At 32.1% G+C, this 23607-nt stretch overlaps 1 protein-coding gene across 24 annotated transcripts; it reads right to left on the reverse strand.

Annotated features, from left to right (window-relative positions):
* Positions 1-1534: 1534 nt before the first annotated feature.
* LOC148616433 (protein turtle-like) lies at positions 1535-23217 on the reverse strand. Of its 24 annotated transcripts, none has more exons than XM_088583468.1 (13): positions 22600-23217; positions 18875-19186; positions 18071-18367; positions 17408-17743; positions 10213-10515; positions 9629-9742; positions 9044-9074; positions 8505-8587; positions 8313-8328; positions 6067-6146; positions 5124-5139; positions 4466-4545; positions 3753-3886 (listed from the first exon to the last, which is right to left on the reverse strand). In XM_088583468.1, the coding sequence occupies exons 1-13, from the start codon at positions 22814-22816 to the stop codon at positions 3795-3797; spliced, it is 1977 nt and encodes a 658-aa protein (XP_088439594.1). In that variant the 5' UTR covers positions 22817-23217; the 3' UTR covers positions 3753-3794. The 24 variants fall into 24 exon arrangements, 15 of the variants coding, with proteins under 15 accessions (XP_088439599.1, XP_088439594.1, XP_088439595.1 ...); XM_088583469.1 differs by having other exon boundaries at positions 9044-9065; positions 22600-23213; XM_088583470.1 differs by having other exon boundaries at positions 3753-4166; positions 22600-22945.
* Positions 23218-23607: the final 390 nt, after the last annotated feature.

Here is a 23607-nt window from a genome sequence, read left to right on the forward strand (position 1 = left end):
AAAATAACAATGATAATATATATATATATAAGGGTCTGAAAAAATCCCAACGATGTTAAACCCTCCGCGGGACTTGAACTCATACCGCTGTGACATCTATGGCAACACCGCCTGCACCAAGTCCAGCGCCTTGGACCACTCGGCCAGTTAGGCTATATAAAAATGGCCGGGTGATTCCTCCTCGTAGAATTAATCTAGGGCTTTAACTTAGTACACGATGTATGGTAGTACGGGACAATTCATCTAGGTTTATTTTTTAGGATAGATGATCAAATTAATGATGCATGTCACAACAAATCAATATCATACAACTGATGATACGTTACAGAAATGCACAAACAAAGGCTTACTAGCTGTTCACTGACATGCCAGCTCAAGACCAGTATAAACATTCAAAAGTTATATATCCCACTGGCATGTAAAGTTAATCCTAGTTCTTTCCATGCCAGATTCAGGACAAGGATCAGGATACAACTCATGTAATACAAAAAATATTGTTATTGTATATACTGATTATTTTCAATTTATATTCCAATTTTTACTCTCACCTCGGCTAATAACAAATTCCCACGCATGATAGACATTGACATCGCTGTCTTCTTTACCATTACTAACTGTGCACACATACTCTCCTGTGTCTTGGTATCTGGTCTTCTCTGGTACTTGTAGCAGTGATAAAGTACTGGTCCCATTAAAGATCTGTATGATTTATGTTGCCATTTGTAATACGAATAACTCGCCTGATAACCGCTAACATTACAATAAATCTGCCTGAATTGATCACTTGGGTTACACGTTTTATTTTCAACAGACACGGTGATGGATTCTAGTTAAAGATAAAATATTCATCAAAATTGAAATATAATTTAGGCTTTTCGTATAATTATCGTTTTAAAACGGACTCTTATCTTTTTAACAACGTGCTTTATGTTATTTTAGGATTTAGAAAACACTGATTTATATCATAATCAAATGTCTTGTGCAATGTGTGTTGACCTAATTCCTGACCTTCAACATCAATATATATTAAACATATATTATTATTTTAATGTTGTCAATTGACTAATGTATAACACTGCAACTGGAATCGAAATTGATGAACTTTTCTTTTATCATTACGCTAACGAAATGAATTTTTTCGCCGCGATTTGCTATAAATTTAAATATGAATTCAAAGAGAAAAATGTTGACTAGCATAACATTAAAACAATTTTTAGCTTTTCAAAAATAGCAGAGTTATTTTCTATTCGTACCTTTTGATAATGTTCAGTAGTTATATATGAAATGATCAATACGTTTTATAATGATAGTTCGTACAAATTCATGGTCTGAATTACCTCTGACAAAGATTTGCTGGATTCGTACTTTCGTCGGGTCTCCGTATAGACTGCACTCATATCGTCCTTCATCGGTCTTTTTAATATCAGATATCAAGAGGTTATATTCTCCATTTGAATGATCACCAGTAATAGTCAGTCTTTGTCTACGTTCTACTGGCACAGTTTCATATACAACAGTATTTCTGACAATGGCAAAAGTCCAAATAATAATTCCTCCTTTAATTGGCGCTGTGTAAATGCAATTCAGTTGTACCTGGGACCCGGATTTTACTAAGACAGACTGTGCAGATGTACCATTAGAATCTACAGTAGGACAGGTTTCAGTTTAAACAGGCCAAACGTCAGGTTTATTTTAGGGAGTAAAAATAAAATTAAGTTAATGACACAGTTACTGGTTTTGTGCAAGAAAAATAATACATACAAACAAATACATGCCATTCGATAAATTCAGAATTCTATTCCTTTATATATATACATTGTACTGTTGTGCCCCGGTTTGAAAAAACTTTTACTCAGGGGTGTTCTATAATTAACCCAAAGATATTTTGATCAATTTCTATTTAATTCATAAACGATAAGTATGTAACATAAGTAAATGTAACATTAAAGGAACCAAAACTTATTACAAAGTATTGCAAATATTTGTCGATAAATCGAACTAGTGTATTATTTGTTAAAGACAGGAACACTAGTCAAGAAATGACGTTTTATTGCGAAAATGCACAATTCCAATGGCCAAGCAGCTTTCTAGACGCAAAACAATGTAGCTATAGATGGTTTTATGTCTACCTTCAAAGTTAAGCAAAGTAATTGGGAATTTTACTCGAGTAAAAATTATGCTTGATAGTCTGGTTATTGATTTCATTCATTTTGAAGGGATTTGTATTATCATTCATCAAATCATACAAATCGTAAAAACATGGTACAATCCACATGTTTTCATCAAAATTACTTACGACCACAAGTTGTTGCACGGTCTCTGTGCTAGTACGCATCAAGGTACATACATAGTAACCGGCATCGTCTTTCTTAAGGTTGTAAATAACCAAATTATACTATCTTTTACTAAAGTCCCCAGTTAAGTTAGATCGAGGAAAAGCTGAATCTTTTTCATTTAAAAGTGATTTAGAGTATATGGTGGCCATATTGACGTTGGATAGACGGGACTGTAGTTCCAACTTAGCTCATTCGAACTGGTGGCTTTATGCGGGCAGTTTAATTGTACAATGGCGAATATGTTGCAAGAGTTTAGTTATCCTAATGTATTCGGTAGTTTGCATGCATCGGGTTATATCCTCCTCGTTGGATTAATCTAGGGCTGTAACGTAGTACACGATGTATGGTAGTACGGAATTATTCAGACCCTTTTACACGTTTACATATCTTCCCTGTATCAATTTGATCCGATGGAGCAGTGTTGCAAATAGTGGTCACATTCTGAGACGTTTATATATTACTTATGCTGTCGTGGTATTCGTGTATTGATCTTCCCTAGTGTTTGACTCTTATTATACATTTTATCATTGTTATTAATTTTTAATTTCTCATAAAATGAAGGTCTTTATAATTTAGACATACTAGATCTTGAGGTATGAAATATGGTTAATGAATGGATTAATGGAATGAAATTAATGTTTTGAATAACTGTTGAAATGTCTATCACTAAAACGGGGAAAATATTTGCAACTTGTCAGCAAACTGATTCATTATATATTTGTTACCAAATTTAAATATGAGTAGTCGGTGCTGAATTTCATCGAACAATTTAATTGGCAGATACGTGCCAGGAAATTTATACTGTATTGAAGTCCGTTCTATTTCATAAAGGCATTATCTTAATGTACATCTGTTACATAACTATCCGGTAATATGAATTTTAGACGATTGAATGCAGAGGACGCTTACCCTACTGGTATGCAACTGGTCCATGCTCCCAGTTTTAGTGGAGTCCGAGTTGCACATTTGCTTGTGTTACTTTGTATGCATGATTTTATTTACTTTATGTTCTTTGTTGTGTATGTCTGTTTTCCATGTCTGGTCTTTGTCCCTGGATAACATTCTTCTGATTACCGCTATAACCTTGGTTACCTTGATTACTCTTCCATAGTTTTTAATAGATGGTCCCTGGAATTTCTGTACTTCAGCTTGTTTATTTATTCCTATTAGATATTCATATTTTTATCATAAGCGTAATAACGTACGTTATCAACTCTTTATTAGTAAAACACATATATATTAGAATGAAAGACAGTATATACTGGTACAAAAAAGATAATTGTAACATTGTAACTTATTTTGTTCATAATCAACAATATACATGACATCCTAGTGATTTTTAAACAAACATAAATAACCGTAAAAGTCTCATTGAGTAAATAAGACTTTGTTTTTGTTTTTGTTTTTGTTTTTTGCTTTTTGTTTTTTTTTTTTTTTTTGCTGACGACAAACATTCGTTTAGTCATTTATGAACCACATTTTGATGAGACATGAGAAATGATACAACTCCGATAAAACCAGTGTGTTTGAATAAATTTTACTCTTGTCTTCTGTAATACATCAAAACAACAAGCTTTTAATGGTAACTAATTATAAAACAAAGTCAGCTATTTAATCGAAAAAGTAAAATGTGACAACAGCCATATCTTGAAAAGGAATATATTTTTTGTTAAATGAGTTATTTACGAAATGTCAATCGTTCGAATTGATTATATTAGATAGATATTATGTCAATGCAGCAAGGCAAACAACTAATTATTTTTATCGTTGCGTTGTTTGGTTCGTCAATTTGGTTGTCACCATGACTTGATTAAGGCGTATATATATAATCTGTAATATAAATAAGGCATCGACATCACAAAATGTGCTTTTGGCTTAACCAGTTCTGATACATTAGACATCAAAGAAATCGTTGGTTTTTTAACTGATATTCGATATACTCTTACAACATATAACTTCTTATTGGAAATACAAGATATGCCATCTAGACGAAAACGACAAATGTCGAATCAATATTCGGTGCAAAACAACCAGATAAAGTTAATGATATTCAAATTATATCACGAAAATGAGGTTTTCTATGGGTATACCCTTTTCCTGCTTAAAATAAATGCGAAAAGTGTAATTACCATTTGGTTTCTGATCCAACTCCTCGTAAACATTTGGTTTGTCTTTCATTCCTAATGTATCATAGTTTTCATCTTTAATACTTTAAATGAAAACATGTATATGTATACGTATACAATTTATATTAGCGTATGTATACCAATTTTATATGATACGTAATGTGATCTTAATAACAACGCTGATCAATCATATAGAACATGCTACATTGTATTTCTGTTTGTGTGTAATTTTGAAATTAACAACTTGAAAAATGGGAAAGGATAAACATGATTTTTACTTCGCGTATATAATATTCCCACAAAACATTTTAAATATAATAAACTTTCACTAGAGACAGTAAGGATTTGGGAACGCACAATACATTTACGTCAGTAAGGATTTGGGAACACATAATACATTTACATCAGTAAGGATTTGGGAACACGGAATACATTTAATTTACGTAAATATTTTAGAATAAACATTACATTTTCATCATTAATGATTTGGGAACACACAATACATTTACATCAGTTAGCATTTGGGAATACACAATACACTTACATCAGTAAGGATTTGGGAACACAATATATTTACATCAGTAAGGATTTTGGAACACATAATACAATTATATCAGTAAGGATTTGGGAACACACGATACATTTATATCATTGTACTTACCCAATACGTTGCTTATCTAAATACAAATGAAAAGAATGACTTATACAACAAGACTGTAACTTTGAATATTTTTTTCAACACGAGAATACTATGCATTTATGAATTTACTGCAAGATATTTCTCTCTATCCAAAAAGAAAAAAAAAACATGACAGAGAAGATACTGTCTATCAAGAACAAATAAGTAAAAGTAAAAAGAGATTCAAATTTAATATCATATTATAATTTTCGACTTATGGAAGAACAATTATGCAAGTAAAATTTCTACTTCATTTTCAAACAAGGCTCAGTAACCTAAATATATCAAAATAAGAAATAAAGATCTGCTACGTTTTGCTCTCAGAACAAAATGGGCTGTTTTCAGAGTTTCACAATGATCAGAACGCTGACGCAAAGAAAAAAGTATGCTTTTCCTTTTTTATTTGTCTAACAATCACATCATATTATATTTGATTTGTATGGTACATACAAAGCATAGACCTAAGACAGTTGAAGTTGGTAGAGTTTCAATGCAAAGAAAGGAAAGGCGAATATCTCGATTTTGAAAATTTTCCATTAGTGTAACTATCGTCTTAGTTCTATGAAATATACTCCTTCATTAAATATATATCCTTTTCATTTATCACAATTAACTTCTAACACCGATATAAGTTACAAAAATGTAGTACTTATTAATGTATCATACTGCTTTATTTTTGGGAAGGCGTATATTTTTCACTTACGATTTCAGAACACCTATAAATTTTGTTTTTAATTCTAATTATTTGAATGATCAGTTAAATAATTCCGAATCATGGCATTTACTATACTTCAAAAAAAGTTTTTGGCAGTAATTTTAATTTTGTAAAGGGGTGACTCCATTTTGATTGATGTTAAACAATAGAAAATATTTTGTAATGATCATATCAAAGATATTCATAACGTCACTTTTCAATCTCAGTTACCTCCTCTTGCTTTATGATCTAAGCCTTCATATTCACTCGGTTTATCTTTTGTACCCAGCGTCTCATAGCCGCACACTTCCCTTTGTTGAAATAAATTACAGTTTAATTAATGAACTGCCTAAAAATATGAAGACGTTTTCCTGTTTCAGAGTTGTTGCTATCATTTTTGGATATTAGTTTCCACAAATACTTTCAACCAGTTTGTGTATAAGTTCAAGATGACGAAAAAATGCCCATTTCTTCCACTACCGTTTGTACATAAAGGTATAGATGGAATTCATTTGGCTAACAACCTCTATCACAGAAACGTGACCAACAAAATTCGCCCATATTTGACGGACAAATCAATACCGATTATTTCATATTCCTATACTTAACCTATTGCACCCAAAGTATTACTTTTTAATAGGCCATTGCAGAACCTCAAGATTGAGGACTTCAAGGCTAAATCTTCTGACTGTTCCTTACTGATTATGATTTACCGTCTTTGTACTTGAATCTTAAACTCCAGAAGAATCCACACAAACAACGTTACATAGCTTGATCTGTAAAATGTATCACCAAACCTTTTTTCAAACATTTTAACTTTTAACTTTTATATTCACAACTATCAAAGATGGTCTCCACCGCACTTAATCCCGAAGTGGTATTGATCCTGACAAATTCGAACGATCTTTTTAAGACCTTCAATTCAAGATTGTTATCAGAATATAATAGCATTAAAACCTATAATTTTACTTGTATTCTTCATATTCAGTTAAAATCCCGACATTTTACATCGTTGTTGCTCCAAAAATATGGTACACTTAGATACAAATAAATAGTTCTTGGTAGAGATTCCTTATACTTTGCAAAAATAATAATAATAATAATAATAATAATTTCAAATCATCTTCCAAATATACAGAAAAAGATGTTTTCAAAATGTTGACCGATCTCTTTACTCTTATAAGGCTGACTTCAAAGCTGATCTAATCCGAAAGAAAAATAATTTTTAGCTAGATCTTTTCATCTCAGTTTCCGCTATGTAGTTGAAGCCTTATCATAAACAATCATAGTTTTGGGAAAATAATAATCACATCTACCACGCTACCACGAAGGACTTGCGATAAAGAATACTACAGACACTGTAAAGTCCGCCTCATGACTTGAACTACACCTAGAAATTGATGGTATAAGAAAATTATTGACCAAACTTTACGATAAAGTTGGTGTCTTAATATTCAGAATTGTCAACTTTCCTTGCATCAGTGGCAACATCCCTTCAACATCTGCGTATGACGTTTTCATATCACAACTTATACGTTATCCAAGAGCTTGCCGTAACTACGCAGACTTTTTGTATCGCGCTAGACTTCTTACAATAAGGCTTATGGAACACGATTATGTTGTTACAAACTTACAAACAACATAAGTTTTATGGTCGTCATCATGAACTCGTGAATCGTTACGGTGTATCCATCTGCACCATGAAGACTAATTAGTTCAGCGTGTCATAGTTTCCTTTTTCGTCTATCGCGGACTTGACTTTTTTATGAACAACTCGGCGGGTGTTTCTAGAAAAGCAGAGGACGCTTACCCTATTGGTGCATCTGGTCCATCCTCCCAGTAGCTTATTTACTTTTGTTACGTTGTATGCATTACTTTTTGTCCTTTGTTGTGACTCTCTGTTTTCCATGACTGGTCTTTGTGCCTGGATTAAATTATTTTGATTTCCTCTAGAATCTTGGTTCTCCTGATTACCCTTTCATCATCGTCTTTAAAATCAATGTAAAAGCTAAAATATCACTGTGTTAAAAATATATGTTTTGGATGGTAAAATGTTCCTACCTCTCTAAGTAATGCTATTGTTAGCTATCTTCCTAAACAATTATTTTCAACAAATTTGCACTATTTAGGTCATAGTTTTCTTTGCCTCTTTTCACCTCTGAGGTGTTTTTCTATGAACAACTCGTCTAGAAAATTAGAGGAGTCTTAACACATCGATACGCCACGTCCATTCAAGTGTTTAGTAGAGATCGGGTTGCTTATTTACTCATTTTGTGTGTGGGGTTCCTTTGATTAACCTTTAATTTAGCTTATTTATCTTTAAGTTGACTAGGAAATTATGGGTATGACTTCATTTAAAACGTTTGACGATCAATGCATGTGAAAGCTGCATTTTACGTATAACAATGAAGAATTGTTTCCGTTTCAATAGTATGTAGCAGATTTATAGTAGAAGTATATATATAATGAGTACTTACGATTCAGAACGTGGATCTACATATAAATTAACAAACAAAAATTAAGAAGATTGAAAATACATTTACCGGGTCATTCTTGGACGAAAAAAAGAACGCAAATAAACAAATATATATGTAATCAATTAAAATGTAGTTGGTAGAACATTTTTAGAAAAAAAAACTATTATAAGTTTCGGATTGTTCATTGTATACCTTTATCGTTATTCTCTTCGGCTATATTGTAGTACACTTCAGGATAAGACTTTCTATTGAATGATCGACTGTTTGTTGAATTCCTGCAATATATTTTATGAGGCTTGTTTTAACCACGGGTTAGTAATTGTTCAATAATTCTGGAGACTTAAAGGTTATCAGCAGAGTCCTGCGGGTATGATGTTGATAACGAAATCCAATAGATAGCTAGCATCATGTCGAGTAACCAAATTAAGCGTAAGTTCATGTACCAAGTACTAGAGAATAATTCAGGCTATTTACTTGTCTAAGTTGGACTCTTGAAGGTAAACGGAAACAGAAAGTGTCAAAATACCACCTGTAGACGAACCACTGAGGCAGAAATGAGAGAAAAGGAATTACATTGAGGAAGTTTAAAAAGAAAGCTTCATATATATAGAAGAGTGCAAAGAGCTAGTCCTTGCCATATGTGCTCTAAGTGCAGTAAAAACCAGGTAGGTAGGTATATGATGTAGAATTTGCAGTGGTTAGAAAAGCAATGACTACACATTCTTACTCACCTTGTTGTTAACATCTTTTTAGCTTTACGTTCCATTGAATATACAAATATGAATAAACGCATCATTAGCAAAATATATATCACAAAGCATAGTAAGTTCTTCTAAAATAAACGCGTAACAAGTGGTAGATTCATGACATAATTAATAAGTTTGTTTAACAAAATGTATTATTTGTAGCGAAGCTGGTATTTTTTTTTTCTCTACTTAACAGCAGAGACGAAGGTATTTGATAATTTGATATTATACTTCAAATCACTTTGCTGTTATCTAATTGGTCTAATACAATTTATATTCTTCTTTATCCTATGTGTTATAACTATTATATCTATTACCCTCTCGTGAAAACGGAACGTTCATTATGATAAGCTAATTACACAGAGCTAAGAGGGAGAAAGAGAAGTTTGTTTCTACTTGAAAATATGTTGTCACCCTATGCTACGCATCATAGTAACAAACTTTTTTATCCCACTCTCCGCTAAATAATTGCGATCATGGCATTTGGTGACATAACAAATCTTATTGGAATTGACTACTTGTCAGAGATAAGGTGTAAGCAATATGTAGATGAGCAATAAATTCAATTACCATTTAATAAGTTGGATGTTAGTAAACCAATGCTAATAAGAGCTACTACAATAACTAATGAAAGTCCGACGGCAACTCCCGTAACGGTGCTACTGTCCACATCATATACAGAACCTCAATGAACAGAAAATGATAACATGTAAGTATTTACAATTGAATTATTTTAATCCAAGTAAATTGGATTACGCTTTTCATCTACAACATTGGTCTTAAAGTTTTTATTTGTATATATTTTTCATGTAAATTTCACAATAAGACGTTACGACTTGTTAAAATGAATGAATTAGTGAATAAAACAACATTATTTTGCATGTGACAAAATATAATACATCAGAAATTTAGCCAAAAAATGAATAGTTTAGATACTTTTTACCAATTAATAAAATTAATAATAATGACGATAATAATAATAACAATAATAATAGTAAGAATTATAATAATCATACTTAAAACAAATTGGATTGAATATTAACAAATGACTGTACACTGTATTACTTTTATGACCTTTGAAGTAAAATTCTTGGGACTTGTAACTTGTCATTATGCCCAATAAGCTACATAAAAATACTTAAACTTCTACTTACATTTGGTTGAAACTTTTTCAGTGTCAGTTGACGGACTCCTGCCGATTTTGTTTCGAGAATAAATTCGGATTTCATATAACGTTCCAGCCTCCAGTCCTGTCAAGGTAAAAACCTTTGCTCCAACAGACGAAATGTGATCGTATTTTGAGACTTCTTTCTCATTCCATTTTTGTAAATTCTTGATTCGATACTGTATCGCAAAACGTTGTTTGTATCCGCCATCGTACCCTGGTGTCCATTGTAATGTTACTGTTGATTCTGTGGCATCAATGTCAGTCACGTTGTGAGGTTCATCAGGCGGACCTTCAGGACACAACAACAACATTATAACCTATTATGCGAATATCATAATTCTTGCAATACTTAAACGATAGACTATCTTATATAATGTACACAAGTATTTGTGTTTTTAATATATAAGCAAGCTACTTTTAAAATTTTGTGTTAATCTTAAACTTTTACCATCACTTCTTTTCATCGAACATTTACTCTCACAGCAGATAAATTTTATCATTTCCGGGTACATGTTAATGTTCTTGAACATTTGACAACTGTTCAAATAATCGTTTGGAATTTGTCAGACCCTTCTATCAGTTTACGTTAACTTCCCTGTATCAATTTGATCCGATGGAGCAGTGTAGCGAATAGAGTCGTCACATTCTGAGACGTTATATATATATATTTATATTGTGCTTTTGTTCTACTTATATATAGTTCTTTTGTTCTTTCGGTTGTTAAAGCCTGGTATTTAAGTGAATATTGGATGTTTATATTTACACAGTTAATGAATATAATATGTTAGGATGCAGGGCAGAGCCAGATAACTCTTCAATCTGAAGGGGTTAATTCCCACTCGGTGGTTTTTTGTAAAATTATTTGATCACCTATTTTTACCCTACTTTTGCAACATGTTTCCCCCAATAAAGCATGTACATCCTTATAGTAAGTATCATCTAGTGATTTAATAAAGCTATATCCAACCTCCAAATTCCACCTGATGTATCCTTCACTGAGTCCGTAATTAAGCAGTATTTCAGCTTTATCATTGACACTAAACGTAACCAATATGGAAAATGTATCGGGAAATTGTGTAGTATATGAAAACAGTATTAGGTGTACAATCCTAAGTACTAGAAATTTCACATTTCATTGTGCGTGAGCAGTTTTTTTTTTTTTTTTTTTTTTTTTTTTTACTTTGAGGGGTTTCATTTAGTGTAGAGGTATTATCTTCCTTTGGTATTAAATTGACAATTGAATAAATATTTACATAACTTCTAGAAAAGCAGAGGACGCTTACCCTACCGATGCACTGATCCATGCTCCCAGTTTGTAGTGGAGTCCGATTTGCTCATTTACTTTTGTTACTTTGTATGTATGATTTTAGTTACTTTATGTTCTTTGTTGTGTATGTCTGTTTTCCATGTCTGGTCTTTGTCCCTGGATTACATTCTTTTTTTACTGCTATAACCTTGGTTTCCTTGATTACTCTTGTTAAAAATGGTTCCTAAAATGAATAATTGAGAAAAAAGTCATACTGGAGTAGTATATGAGTTAGTTAAAAGCTTTGTTTTGGACCTATAATTCGAATTTGACACCTGTGGTCATCTCAACACTAAAATTTATGATAAAAGAGACAACTTGAATTTCAATATTATAAATTTTTCTTACCTGTTCAGCAATATACTCCTGCATGTGGTGTAGTGTTTCTATTTAAAAATTGATTTCCTATGCTAGAACAAGTACTAACTATTCTGAATTTTTTAACACCATATATATCGGCTTAATAGACTCCTGAATCAGGTATATGAGGAAATGCATCTGAAAAAGGTCACTTACCAAATTACGAGTCTTTCTTGGAAGAATACTAAGTTTCTTCTAAAATAATGAAAAATGATTGTTTTTGTAAGTTGTTCTTTGTGCTGATGTGATGCAATACATGTACCATGTAAATGCTATTTTATCATCACCTTGCCGCAATGGAAGAATAAGTTTAGTGAGCTGTAAAACCTAGATTTAACCCATCATTTTGTTTGAAATGCCTCTACTAAGGTAGGACTAATGCAGTACCAGCTGCTTTGGTGATTTAATATCTATTTTGCCCGATTTGTTTTGGACTTGACTTGATCATTAATTGCATTAATGTTCGGTAGTTTTGTTATTACCCTTATTTAGTATATTTAGTAGTATGTATGAACTATATTATATTGTATGAATAATAATGATGTATGACTGCACAATTTTACAATGTCCATAAAAATCTGGTTCAATAGCCAACCCAATGAGGAAAAGCTGTTAAGCTGGACCTGGTCAATTAGCTGACAGGCTATTCAACCATATCCAGTAAAATAGCCTACACATAATGGATTTGTTATTCAACCCGATCTGGTTGAATAGCATAATGTAGCAGCTACTGGCATTTGGTCACTTTAAAAGATTAAATGATGGAAATAGACGAAAGAAGAATAAATAGTAATAACTGTGTTGGACACCAATACAGATGATCCCAAAACATTTCCAAATCACTTTCTACAAGTCCATGATTTTTTTTTCCAAAATTTTCACAAGTAGCCATATTATTGTTTGTGTTTTCACAACGGTTTACTTAAATTGCTTAAATGCAAACCGAAAGTAAATGCTACATTATTGGTTTTAAATCTCCTTTTTGGTACTCAAGTATCCAAGATGGCTGCTAGACTAGTTCAGGACTAATTGCTCTACAGATTTTGGCAATTTCTATATTTTTATTATATTTTTCAAGCTCTTCCTGGTGTTACATTCAAAGTTGAAAAATATATTGAAATTTAAAAGATAAATTATGCAGTTGTTACATTCCTTTATTAGACTAACCAGTGTTCACAGAATTGTCAGTTTTTATAAAAAAAAAAATGCCTTCGGGTAACAAAAAAGGACACCTTGGGAAGTCCTAAAGTAATCCAGTAAATTCAGCAAAGCATGACCAACGAACACAATCAGAAGTGCCTGAGGATGGCACGGACAATAGTAACCTTCTGAGTATTCACTCTGAACCTAGAGACATAAAAAAATCCCTTTGAAGAAAGCTTCTAAAACTGATCTTGATTAGTCAAAGAGTAATCAAGGGAACCAAGGTTATAGCGGTAATCAAAAGAATGTAATCCAGGGACAAAGACCAGACATGGAGAACAGACATACACAACAAAGAACATGAAGTAACTAAAATTATACATACAAAGTAACAGCAGCAAATGAGCAACTTGGACTCCACTAAAAACCGGGAGCATGGACCAGGTGCACCGGTAGGGTAAGCGTCCTCTCCTTTTCTAGAAACACTCATAAAAAGTCAAGTTCGGGGTAGAAAAACGAGGAAAGGAAAATTATGACCCGTTGAATAACATCAAACACGAAGACTTTAAAGAGCTAGTTACGGTCTTAAAATTTATTCAAAAAGACGAGAAGTCTATTTGCATAATAGGGAAGGGGTGTTATAAATGATTTGTGACAGTTGACCACAACAATTAATCAATAATTGACCAATGAGAGATATACAGGCATGTGTAGCTCATGCTCTCTTTCCACACGGAATTATTTTTATCAAAGGCGAAGTTGTCCATATGCAATATTTATCCTAATCAGGTTGGATATTGCATGGCTGTATTGTAATTGAGTTCAATAAGAACATGTGATTCGTCATGCAATATCATACAAGATTTCTAGTAAGAGCAGACTTGGTATTCCTCTCATATCTATTTGGAAAAAAAGGACAAAGGGAAAATCTCAATTCATATTACAAATATTTTTAGCAGTCTTCTGTTAACCATGAAGAATTAAATCATGGAAGTATTCAATACACAATTAGGAGGTAGAACTGGGAAATTAAAAGACCAAGTAAATGCTTTAAATTTCGAAAACCACCAGTTTAAGGAGAGACTTAGAGAGAACGACAAGAAAGTAGAGGCTCTCCATGAGCCCATGACATATTGCAACCTAAGATCTATTGATGCATTGAAACCGGAAACTTATAACGAGCATATTCTAGAATGCAAATCATCTGAATGGTCAATTTCCCAGAGAAGAGAATGGAGAATTTGAGGGATGAGTTTGCTAACATGGTGAACAATAATTTAAGTGTTCAAATACAACCAACAGATGTAATAACGATTCTTTGCATCCCAGGGAAAGACAGTGATATTAAGCCTGTTACTGTTAAGGTCAAAAACAATAAAACATAAATTCAGATCATGAGAGCTAAAAAAAGGAGTGAAAAATGATGTCCAATTTCATGAAGACATAACCCATAGAAAATAAGGTTTATTATCAAGACTGAACGAAAATAAAAATATCGAAAATGCCTGGTTCTACAACTGCAGTGTATATGGTAAGACTAAAGACAGAACACAGAGAATTGAATTTGACCTATTTGAAAATATAGAAAAGAAAATTAAGAAAAAAAAATGTCTGCTTTACAAATTTGTAAAAGCTGAAACTTTTTCATAATCAATGAGTATTTGCTGCAAAGTAAGAATGCATATTATTTTCTATTTTGTGTATTCTATTGCACTATTCTATCTTAGGGAGAACATGTATATGCTGCTAACTTTAAGGCACCTTTTTTTGTACCTTTATATTTATGTATCCAGTTAGTGCACCAAATCTTTGAATATATTTAAAGGTCTATCAAAAGGAAATAACTATAAACAACATTGTCAATCTGTTAAAATATGCATGATGTGTTGTAATTTATAAGCATCATCGTAATTTTGTGTGTGACTAAATTAAGATTAATGAATCATAAATTGATAAGAGTGGTTGTTATATTGTTATAGATTTATCACTGTATGAACAAAGAATAATACTTATATGAGTATATGGATTTAATACTGATGACCCACTACTAATGATTTATCAACAATATATTATTTGTTTGTTTTTTTTTCAAATAGTGGTATACTCCTGGGTGGGGATTTGGAATATTGTACAAGATGCTGATTTAGATACATACAATATTATACTCAATAGAAACCCAAACCCTTGAAAAAAGATTGAAGAAATCATTGAAACTTTTGAAGTTTTAGATCCTTGGCACATTTGTAATCATACAGGAAAAAAATTATATGGAGACAAAGCTCTTCTTTAAAGCAGAGTAGATTAGATTACCTTTTAGTGAGTGAGGCCTTATCTACATTGATGTTAAATACCAAAATATTACCTGGTTACAAAACTGATCATTCGGCCATTGTTTACTCATTTTCCACTACAATTGGGAACATGGGAAGGGTTACTGGAAATTCAACTCTCAAATCCTTAGAGATGGTGTGTATATATAGAAAAGGTTATATCGTGTATTGGAGACTCAGTATCTGAATTTTATCAATCAGGTGACATTAATAATTTATATTATTGGTTGTTCAAATCAATCTTTTTTTTACACATGACGTGAATAGTACAAAAGATCAACATGACCTTTGTGAGGGTTATTTGTCATATGAAGAATGTTCAAGGGCCCAGGACCTGATGGAATCACCGCTGATCTTGATAATAAAAAAATTGAAAGTTTGTATTTTGCTCTATGTAAACTGGATATGAGAATGCATTTTTTTTATTTTCAGTATCAGAACGTGTTTACATGTCTGCAAAAAGATGGCAAAGATATGAGATTTATTAGTAACTGGAGACCTATAACCTTTTAAAAATATATATATATATATATATATATAAAGTCTCAGCAGCTACAGCTACAAAATTAAAAAAGGTCAATATTCACAACGTCTCATCAACCCCCTTCGTAATATATTAACTGAAATGGTCCATTATGATCATATCAGTGAAGACCTTACAGTGTTAATAATAGAAATTAAATAGACAAATATGTTAAACTGGATCCACTTTTGAAAGTATACCTAGTAGTAAGAAGAGAATAATAAATATAAGTCCGACAAACTTTTACATTGAATCTTTTTATTTTTATAAATTTGTTAGTTACTCAGCTGGTTGAAGAATTTTTTTTTTAAATCATCATATTTCTCTGCACATAGTATACAATAATCATAATAGTAAAATAGTAGTGTGGCATCTTATGTTACAAATTCGAACAGATCCAATCTATTTTTTTCTAAAGTCAATGTCTAAACATAAAAAAACGATTTTTGGTCCCTGGTCGGCCCTCATTCTTAAAAAAATCAAGTCATAACCCCCAAATACAATCGCAATTCTCTTTTTGTGGTAAAATTTAAAACAGATCCATTAACATTTACTCAAGTTACTGTCCAAACATATAAAATAAATTTATCTGACTCATTTTTGGCTCGTCATTCCAAATTAGTTTATGTCATAACCCAAAATCTATCAAAGAGTTGAGGTCCTGATAATATCAGGAAAATTGTTATTATTGATTCCTTTTTGGCCCCTATTTCTTAAACAGTTCAAGTCACAACCTCCAAAAATCAATCCCAGGCACCATATGGTATAATTTCATACAGAACTATACACTTACCCTCAAGTCATTGACTGCACATCATGAAAATGCCTTTTTCTGGCCCTTTTTGTCCCATAATTCCTAAATGGTTTACAAGTCACAACCCCAAAAATCATCAAAATTTTCCTGCTTTTGTATGGCCCCTTGTGGTATAGTTTCTTAAAGATCTATACAATTATGCTATGTTATTGAGTGAACTGGAAGTGTCTACAAACGAATATGACACTGATGCCAGCGACAACGACAGTTTGATAGCATTATATGACCGCAAAATTTTGCAGTTATGTAAAAAATGAAAATGTTGTGTGTTGTCTCCTTTAAGACTAGGGAAAACAAATTGAAATCTAATTAATTCAAATAATTTCCCACTTTACGTCCTCTATTTTCAATAAAGGTGGGTCAAAAACCTCTAAAAACTATACGGCTCTGTACCATATCCCTAGGAAAAATGTATTAAAATTTCAAAAGACCAGATAAGAATGACTCAAATTATCATAAAGAGAACAAAACTTAACAGATGCCAACAATGACCACAACGATGGCAACAACTATGCAACTGGAAAGAAAACAAAGTCCTGTCAAAAAAAAAAAAACATTCCTAAAAACACATCACTTATTTACAAACACTGATTCTTGCACTTAACAGTTCATCTTCAAATCTAAAATCAGCCATTTTCATATTAAGTATATCTATCAAAAACTAAAATATCTTAATAACTTCTATTACAGTTATATCACACTTACTTGCAGACAGTAGTATAACCAAATGTTCCACTGCCTGTCCGACTCCATTTGCCAATCTCAATGTGTAGTTAACAAAGTCCTGTTCGTCAAGGTTGTGTATTGCAAGTGTCAATATGTAGCTTTCTACTTGTACTTCTGTACCATGGAATGTATCTTTCATAACATCAGAGACTGTCGTCATAGTATATTTCTTAGATGATGATAAGACACTTCTCCCTTTCAGCCATGCCATTGTAGTGTACTTAGGTTCACTGTAAACATCAACCAGTATTGTGACATCATTTTTAGTTTGGCCTAACTTGGTCTGTTGGTCTCCACTGAGGAATATTGGAGGAGCTGAAATTTAAATAAGATACAATATCATGATAAAGTTTCGAACCATATTATAAGAAACGGGACCGATATGCAAAATATGTATATAAACACTGTGCAACGTTATTTGTTGGGTACTTTTTGAGTTGCAGATTACAAAATGTATTTAGCCTTAAGAATGACGGACAGACAGATGGTTGTTCGGTATTAAAAACAAAAACAAAATGAGAAAACTTATCAATATCATCAGTATTGTTTGCGTTCCTCATCTAAATAAAAAAAAATCATACCTTACAGTACAATCTTTAAACATGAAAATCTGAACTAAATTGTATTTGTTTAATTTCTTACCTAGACTTACAACATATCCCGAAGCTTGTTGATTTACATTTCCACCTTTATCTTGTATACCATTACTAACAGTACAGACGTACTCCCCTGCGTCTTGGTATCTAGTCTCCTGGGACACCTGTGGTAATGTCAGGGTGCTGTTCGCATCGAACATGCGTATTATAGTACCATGCTTAGATTTGTGCTGCCATTTTGAGAATGTATAACTTGTTGGATTTCCGTTAACATTACATGTGATTTGCCTTGATATATCACCTAGATTATAAGTCTTGTTTTCTACTGACACAGATGGTGCAACTAAAACAATAAATATATCATTATAGTTTGACAAATAGAAGACAGTCCTTTAAGAAGGACACAACTTTACATATGGGACTGATTTTTTCTTGTGCAGATTTACCATGCATGAATCACTTCCTCTTTTATATTCATAAAAAATGCTAGATATTACAATCGAAACCCTTTACATACTTTTCTATACAATAGAAGTTACATATTAGGATGAACAAATTGGAAAATAACAATTATAATGTCTAGTTGTCCATTTTAGATTCAAAATTAGCTAAGATCAAGTTTCAGTAGAGAAAATGTTTCATTAATCATTAATGGAGGAAAGATAATGGACAGAAATTAAAATAGTTCCCAAGTGTAGGCACACACTTGCTAAGACAGTGTGTGTGTGTGTGTATTTTTTTGTTTTTTTTCTTCTTTTTTCTTTTTTATTAATATAGGTAGTAAACATGGAATGTTTGGTACCATGGTAAATTTGAGTAATGTTATGAACATATTTGACAATAAACATACATTTTATATCCAATGTTCTTGATTGAGAAACATAATCATCACCAGTTGCGGTATTTTTAAATCCACATGACAGATTCTTCCCATTATATTTCCTATCCACACTGTATGTCAATTTAGATGTGACTGTATAGGTATCAGTAGCTGTATCATGTGTTGATTCGCTGGTAGACTGTGACGTGATATCAGCATTATCTATTGACCACTTCACTGATGGCTTGGGTCTACCACCAGATGATGTACAGATTCCTGATAAAGACTTGGTCTCCTCTATAGTAATTTCATCTGGATTAAATTGGGGTGTAGATGGCTTTACTAAAATAAAATGTTAGTATGTTTTCAATTATAACAGGAAGAACAAAAACACATACACATTGTATCAGTTACATTTAAATCAAATATCAAAACGTAATATCAGCATTTTCTATTGACCATTTCAATGTAGGTTCACAAGTCTACCAACAGATGATCTACATGTTACTGATAATGGCTCGGTCTCCGAAATAAGCATAAAATAAATTCAATTTTTCATCTTTCAAAGATAAAATTCTTCAAATTTATCTTCAGAATGTGAATGCAATAAAGAATGTTTTAAAGGAGACACATTTCGATTTATATATTTACTTCTATGGTTAGTGTTTGTATTTCTTACATACTGGTACAGTACACCACCTTGTCACACACATTCTTGGTTTATGACTCTTTTCAAAGCCAACAAAAACAACCATACATTCAAGTAAATGACCCATTGTGCAATATTGCAAGATAAACCATGACTTCTGATGAAAAGTCAGTGTCACACTTGCACACTAATGGACAAAAATATGATCTGGAAAAAGGATTTTAATATACTTAATTAAACATTACATTCAAGACTTAAAGCATAGTTTAATTACTATATTAATGCAAATTCAAGTACAGAGCATAGAGTTTGTCATATTTTTATCACAAGGCTGTGAATTGAAAAGGCTACATTTCAAAGGGAAATTATTCAGTTGTCTGCCTTACATTAAAACCAATTAATGCAACTATAGGGTTTTCTTTCTCTACAAAATTCCATGTTTGAATCTTGTTTGTATCAGTATCAAGTAAAACTTAAGGCTTTAAAGAGTCTGAATGGCTCATTTGGCACACTGTGTTAAATCAGTCAGTAATGATACCATTTCCATTATCATTTAACTCAGAATAACATTAATATACAGTTGAAAGCAAAGCAATAAAATTTTGGCATGGAAAATGGCAGCCATTTTAAAAATGACCATCTAGAATAAACGTTTGTCATCACCATTCAACTCTGGTTACCATGTTTCCTAGGAAAATCGAACATCATTCAAATCTGTGTAAGCAAACAATTGGTGGGGAAAATGGCATTTTGAAAAAGGCTACCAAGAACTCATTTTTCTCATCACCATTCAACTCAGGTAAGCAGGTTTCCTCAATTAACCATACATCAATGAAGTCCCGGCAAGTAAAAAACAATGCAGGAAAACGCCATTTGAAAATGTATCCCCAAAATATTGTGTTGCTTCAAATCAACTGTGGATATCATGTTTACCTTAAAAATAACTTCAATATTCATGATATTATAATAGTCTAGGCAAAAACTAGGATAAAACTTTTTTAACTTTATGTTATATTTTTAGTAAAAGCAGCCAAGTTTTTTTACAGATCAAAAATACAAATGGGCTTATTGTGCAGGATTCCATAAAAAAACGATGATACAATTTTTCATTGAATTATGTAAAGTATATATATGTAGTTCTTGCGGAGAGGAGAAAGTAATACATGTAACACCAAAAACAACAAAAACATTTCCAAAAAGGGTAGTTACTTCAACATTGGCCCACAGATTTCCACCAAAACTTTGAACACAGATGGATCTTGCCATGTTGAACACTTTTAACCATTGTCAGAATTTGATCAAACCTATCAATTTTGGACATATATGCAAACAAACTGCTGTCTGATCCCTAAATTCCATTATAGTAACAGTGGCCATGCTTTTTCATGGACCAAAAATCCAAAAGTTCATTTCAGTGGTTGAAAGTTTCTATCTATCTGAAAAAGTCTGAAAACTTTTATCCCTAGAGACTTTTGTAGCCCTTATAACAAGGATCATTTCAGCAATTGAAAGATTTTGGCTAAACCTAATGGTTTAGGGGATATTATATGGGAAAAACTACTGTCTGAACCCAATGTTCTATTTTCAGTAACAGCGGCCATGATTTTCAACGGATCATAAATCCCCACATCAGTTCTATGCAGGATACCTCAAAGAACATTCAAATCAAGTTTGGTTCCAAATGGTAAAATAGTGTCAGAGGAGAAGATTTTTTATGGAAATAACTTTAAAAATTGTAAGAAAATGTCCAAAAAATCCAAGATGGCTCAAGGGACTAAAACAAAAAAACAACCCTTTTCATATCTTTACCAATACAGAAGTCTTCCTATAAGTATTGAAAATACTTATCAACCTTTTTAGAACAAATTTATTTTGAACAGTAAGTACATTTCTGGTATAAAAAAGTTTAACAGTATTCATCTATTTCTCTGACAATACAAGATTTCCTCATGCAATTTCGAAATATATCAGAAAGAAAAAGAACAAAAGTGTACACGTTTTCTTATATGAGTATGCCATTTCATTTATATTAAAATTATCTATCACATTATATGACCATAATGATGAAATGTTATTGAAAGCGACTTAAAGGGACATTATCAACATTTTAGATTATCTTTTAGGGCTTTAGATTTTCAAGAGAGTGCTACATGTATCAACTTTTATAAATTCTACCTAACGTTTTCATATTGTTATAATTTAAAACTAGAAGTCCTGTTTGTCACTGGAGCCCACACATCAGTTGTTAGTAGTGATTTTTTTAGTAAAACAAATGTGTCTGTAAGACACTAATGATGACCCGGCTTGCTAGATTTGCCAAATTCAGAACATGTTTATTTTTGTATGAAAACATGGTTCGCCGATTCAAAAAGGTTATGTACTATTGGTTAATGCAGTAAATATTAGTTATGTTAGGCTAAGCATTGCAAAAATACTTGTAATGAGAAAAAGAGGATTGATGGACAGACACATAAAAAAAGTTAATACCCCCAATAACAACTCCCTAATTTTGTTATTTGGGGTATATTTCTGACAAAAGTCCAACTATCACCCAGGTCCATAATATTTCACAAAAATCAAGATCATGTTACCTTACACACCTTCATCATGTGTAAAACATCCTGCAAAAATATTTTAGATGTAGTTTAAAAACTACAGGAGGACAAGCCATATAACCCTATTTCTGTTGAAAATGACTAAGTCTAACTATCACCAATTTTCGTAATATTTCATGAAAATCGAAATTATTCGACCCTGCACACCTTCATTATGTGTAGAAATATCCTGTAAAATATTTTAGATGTAGTTCAAGAACTGTACGAGGAGACAGCCGGACAAGCCATGATCCATATATTTCTTCGTAAAAAGTCATTTAACCCTGCACATGTTCATCATGTACAGAAATATACCATAAAATATTTTTGGAAGTGATTCAAAAACTGTATAAGGAGATAGCTGGACAAGCCATGATCATGTGTAATCCGGACGGATGGACGGGCAAACGAACAAACAAACAGACAGGAGTAAATTAGCATGCCCTCGCAAAAAGGGAAAACAAGAACTCTGATACATATCAATTATAATGGAAATTATAAAATATACTTACAATACAGGTAAATAATTGCTATATCTGATTTTGGGAAATAAGAAATACTTTGGTATCCTGCCAGACATGTTACTGTACCACGGTCATTTGATATGTCAACCTTTTGTATGGTATGGTATATTGTCCGAGTTTTATTCTTTGTGAAATTCTGATTCCTGATCTGAAGTACCATATCAGGTGCTGGATCTCCACCAACTGCTGTACAACTTATTATCATATCTTGCTTCTCTGTTCCTTGGAGCTTATTGTCTGATGACTTGCTATGAATAGCCACGCTTAAGGGACCTTCTGAAAATCATAAAATATAAACAAGATCAAGTTAAAAAAACATTGAAAGAGATATTGAGAAACTATAGAATGAAAAGAATATTAGTATCCGATGAAACTGATTGATTAATAAAGTTTTAAAAAGACTGAATTTGAGATGAATCGTAATGAAATGGTAGAGGGACTGCTTTAGAGATCAAGGACATACTGCCATGAATATGGGAAAGGATGTATAATTAATGATGAAACAATTTTTAGTCATGAAAACAAACTTAAAATTGATAAAAAACAAAAAAGAATTTGTGAGGGAAATTTAGCATTGGCAAAATGTGCAGAAGCCGTGAAAAATATGGCAAACAGGAGATGGTTACAGCGTTGATTTTTTTCTAATTTTTAAAAGATATTGGACCTTTTTAGACCTTTATATTTTGGATACGAGTCGCATTTTCAGTACTAAATCATTATTACTTGTACTCCAAAGAATGAGAAAGATAGACTGGTGACCAATCAGCCTTCTAAGTACAGATATTAACACAGCTGATGCTTCCATTGCAAATAGACTGAAATATGTTTTGCCAGATATCACGAGTGACATTCAAAAGGGATGTTATGAAGGGATGATTGATTGGTAAAAATACTGGCATGTTATACAACAGGTTGCACTACATTAACGATCATGATATTAAAGGACTACTGCTTTTGATATATTTTGAAAAAGCCTTGTTTGATTGAATTAAAAAC

Source organism: Perna viridis, chromosome 5 (genome assembly GCF_037379345.1).
Source record: "Perna viridis isolate PV_CMFRI_1.1 ecotype Kerala chromosome 5, ASM3737934v1, whole genome shotgun sequence".
NCBI lineage: Eukaryota > Metazoa > Mollusca > Bivalvia > Mytilida > Mytilidae > Perna > Perna viridis.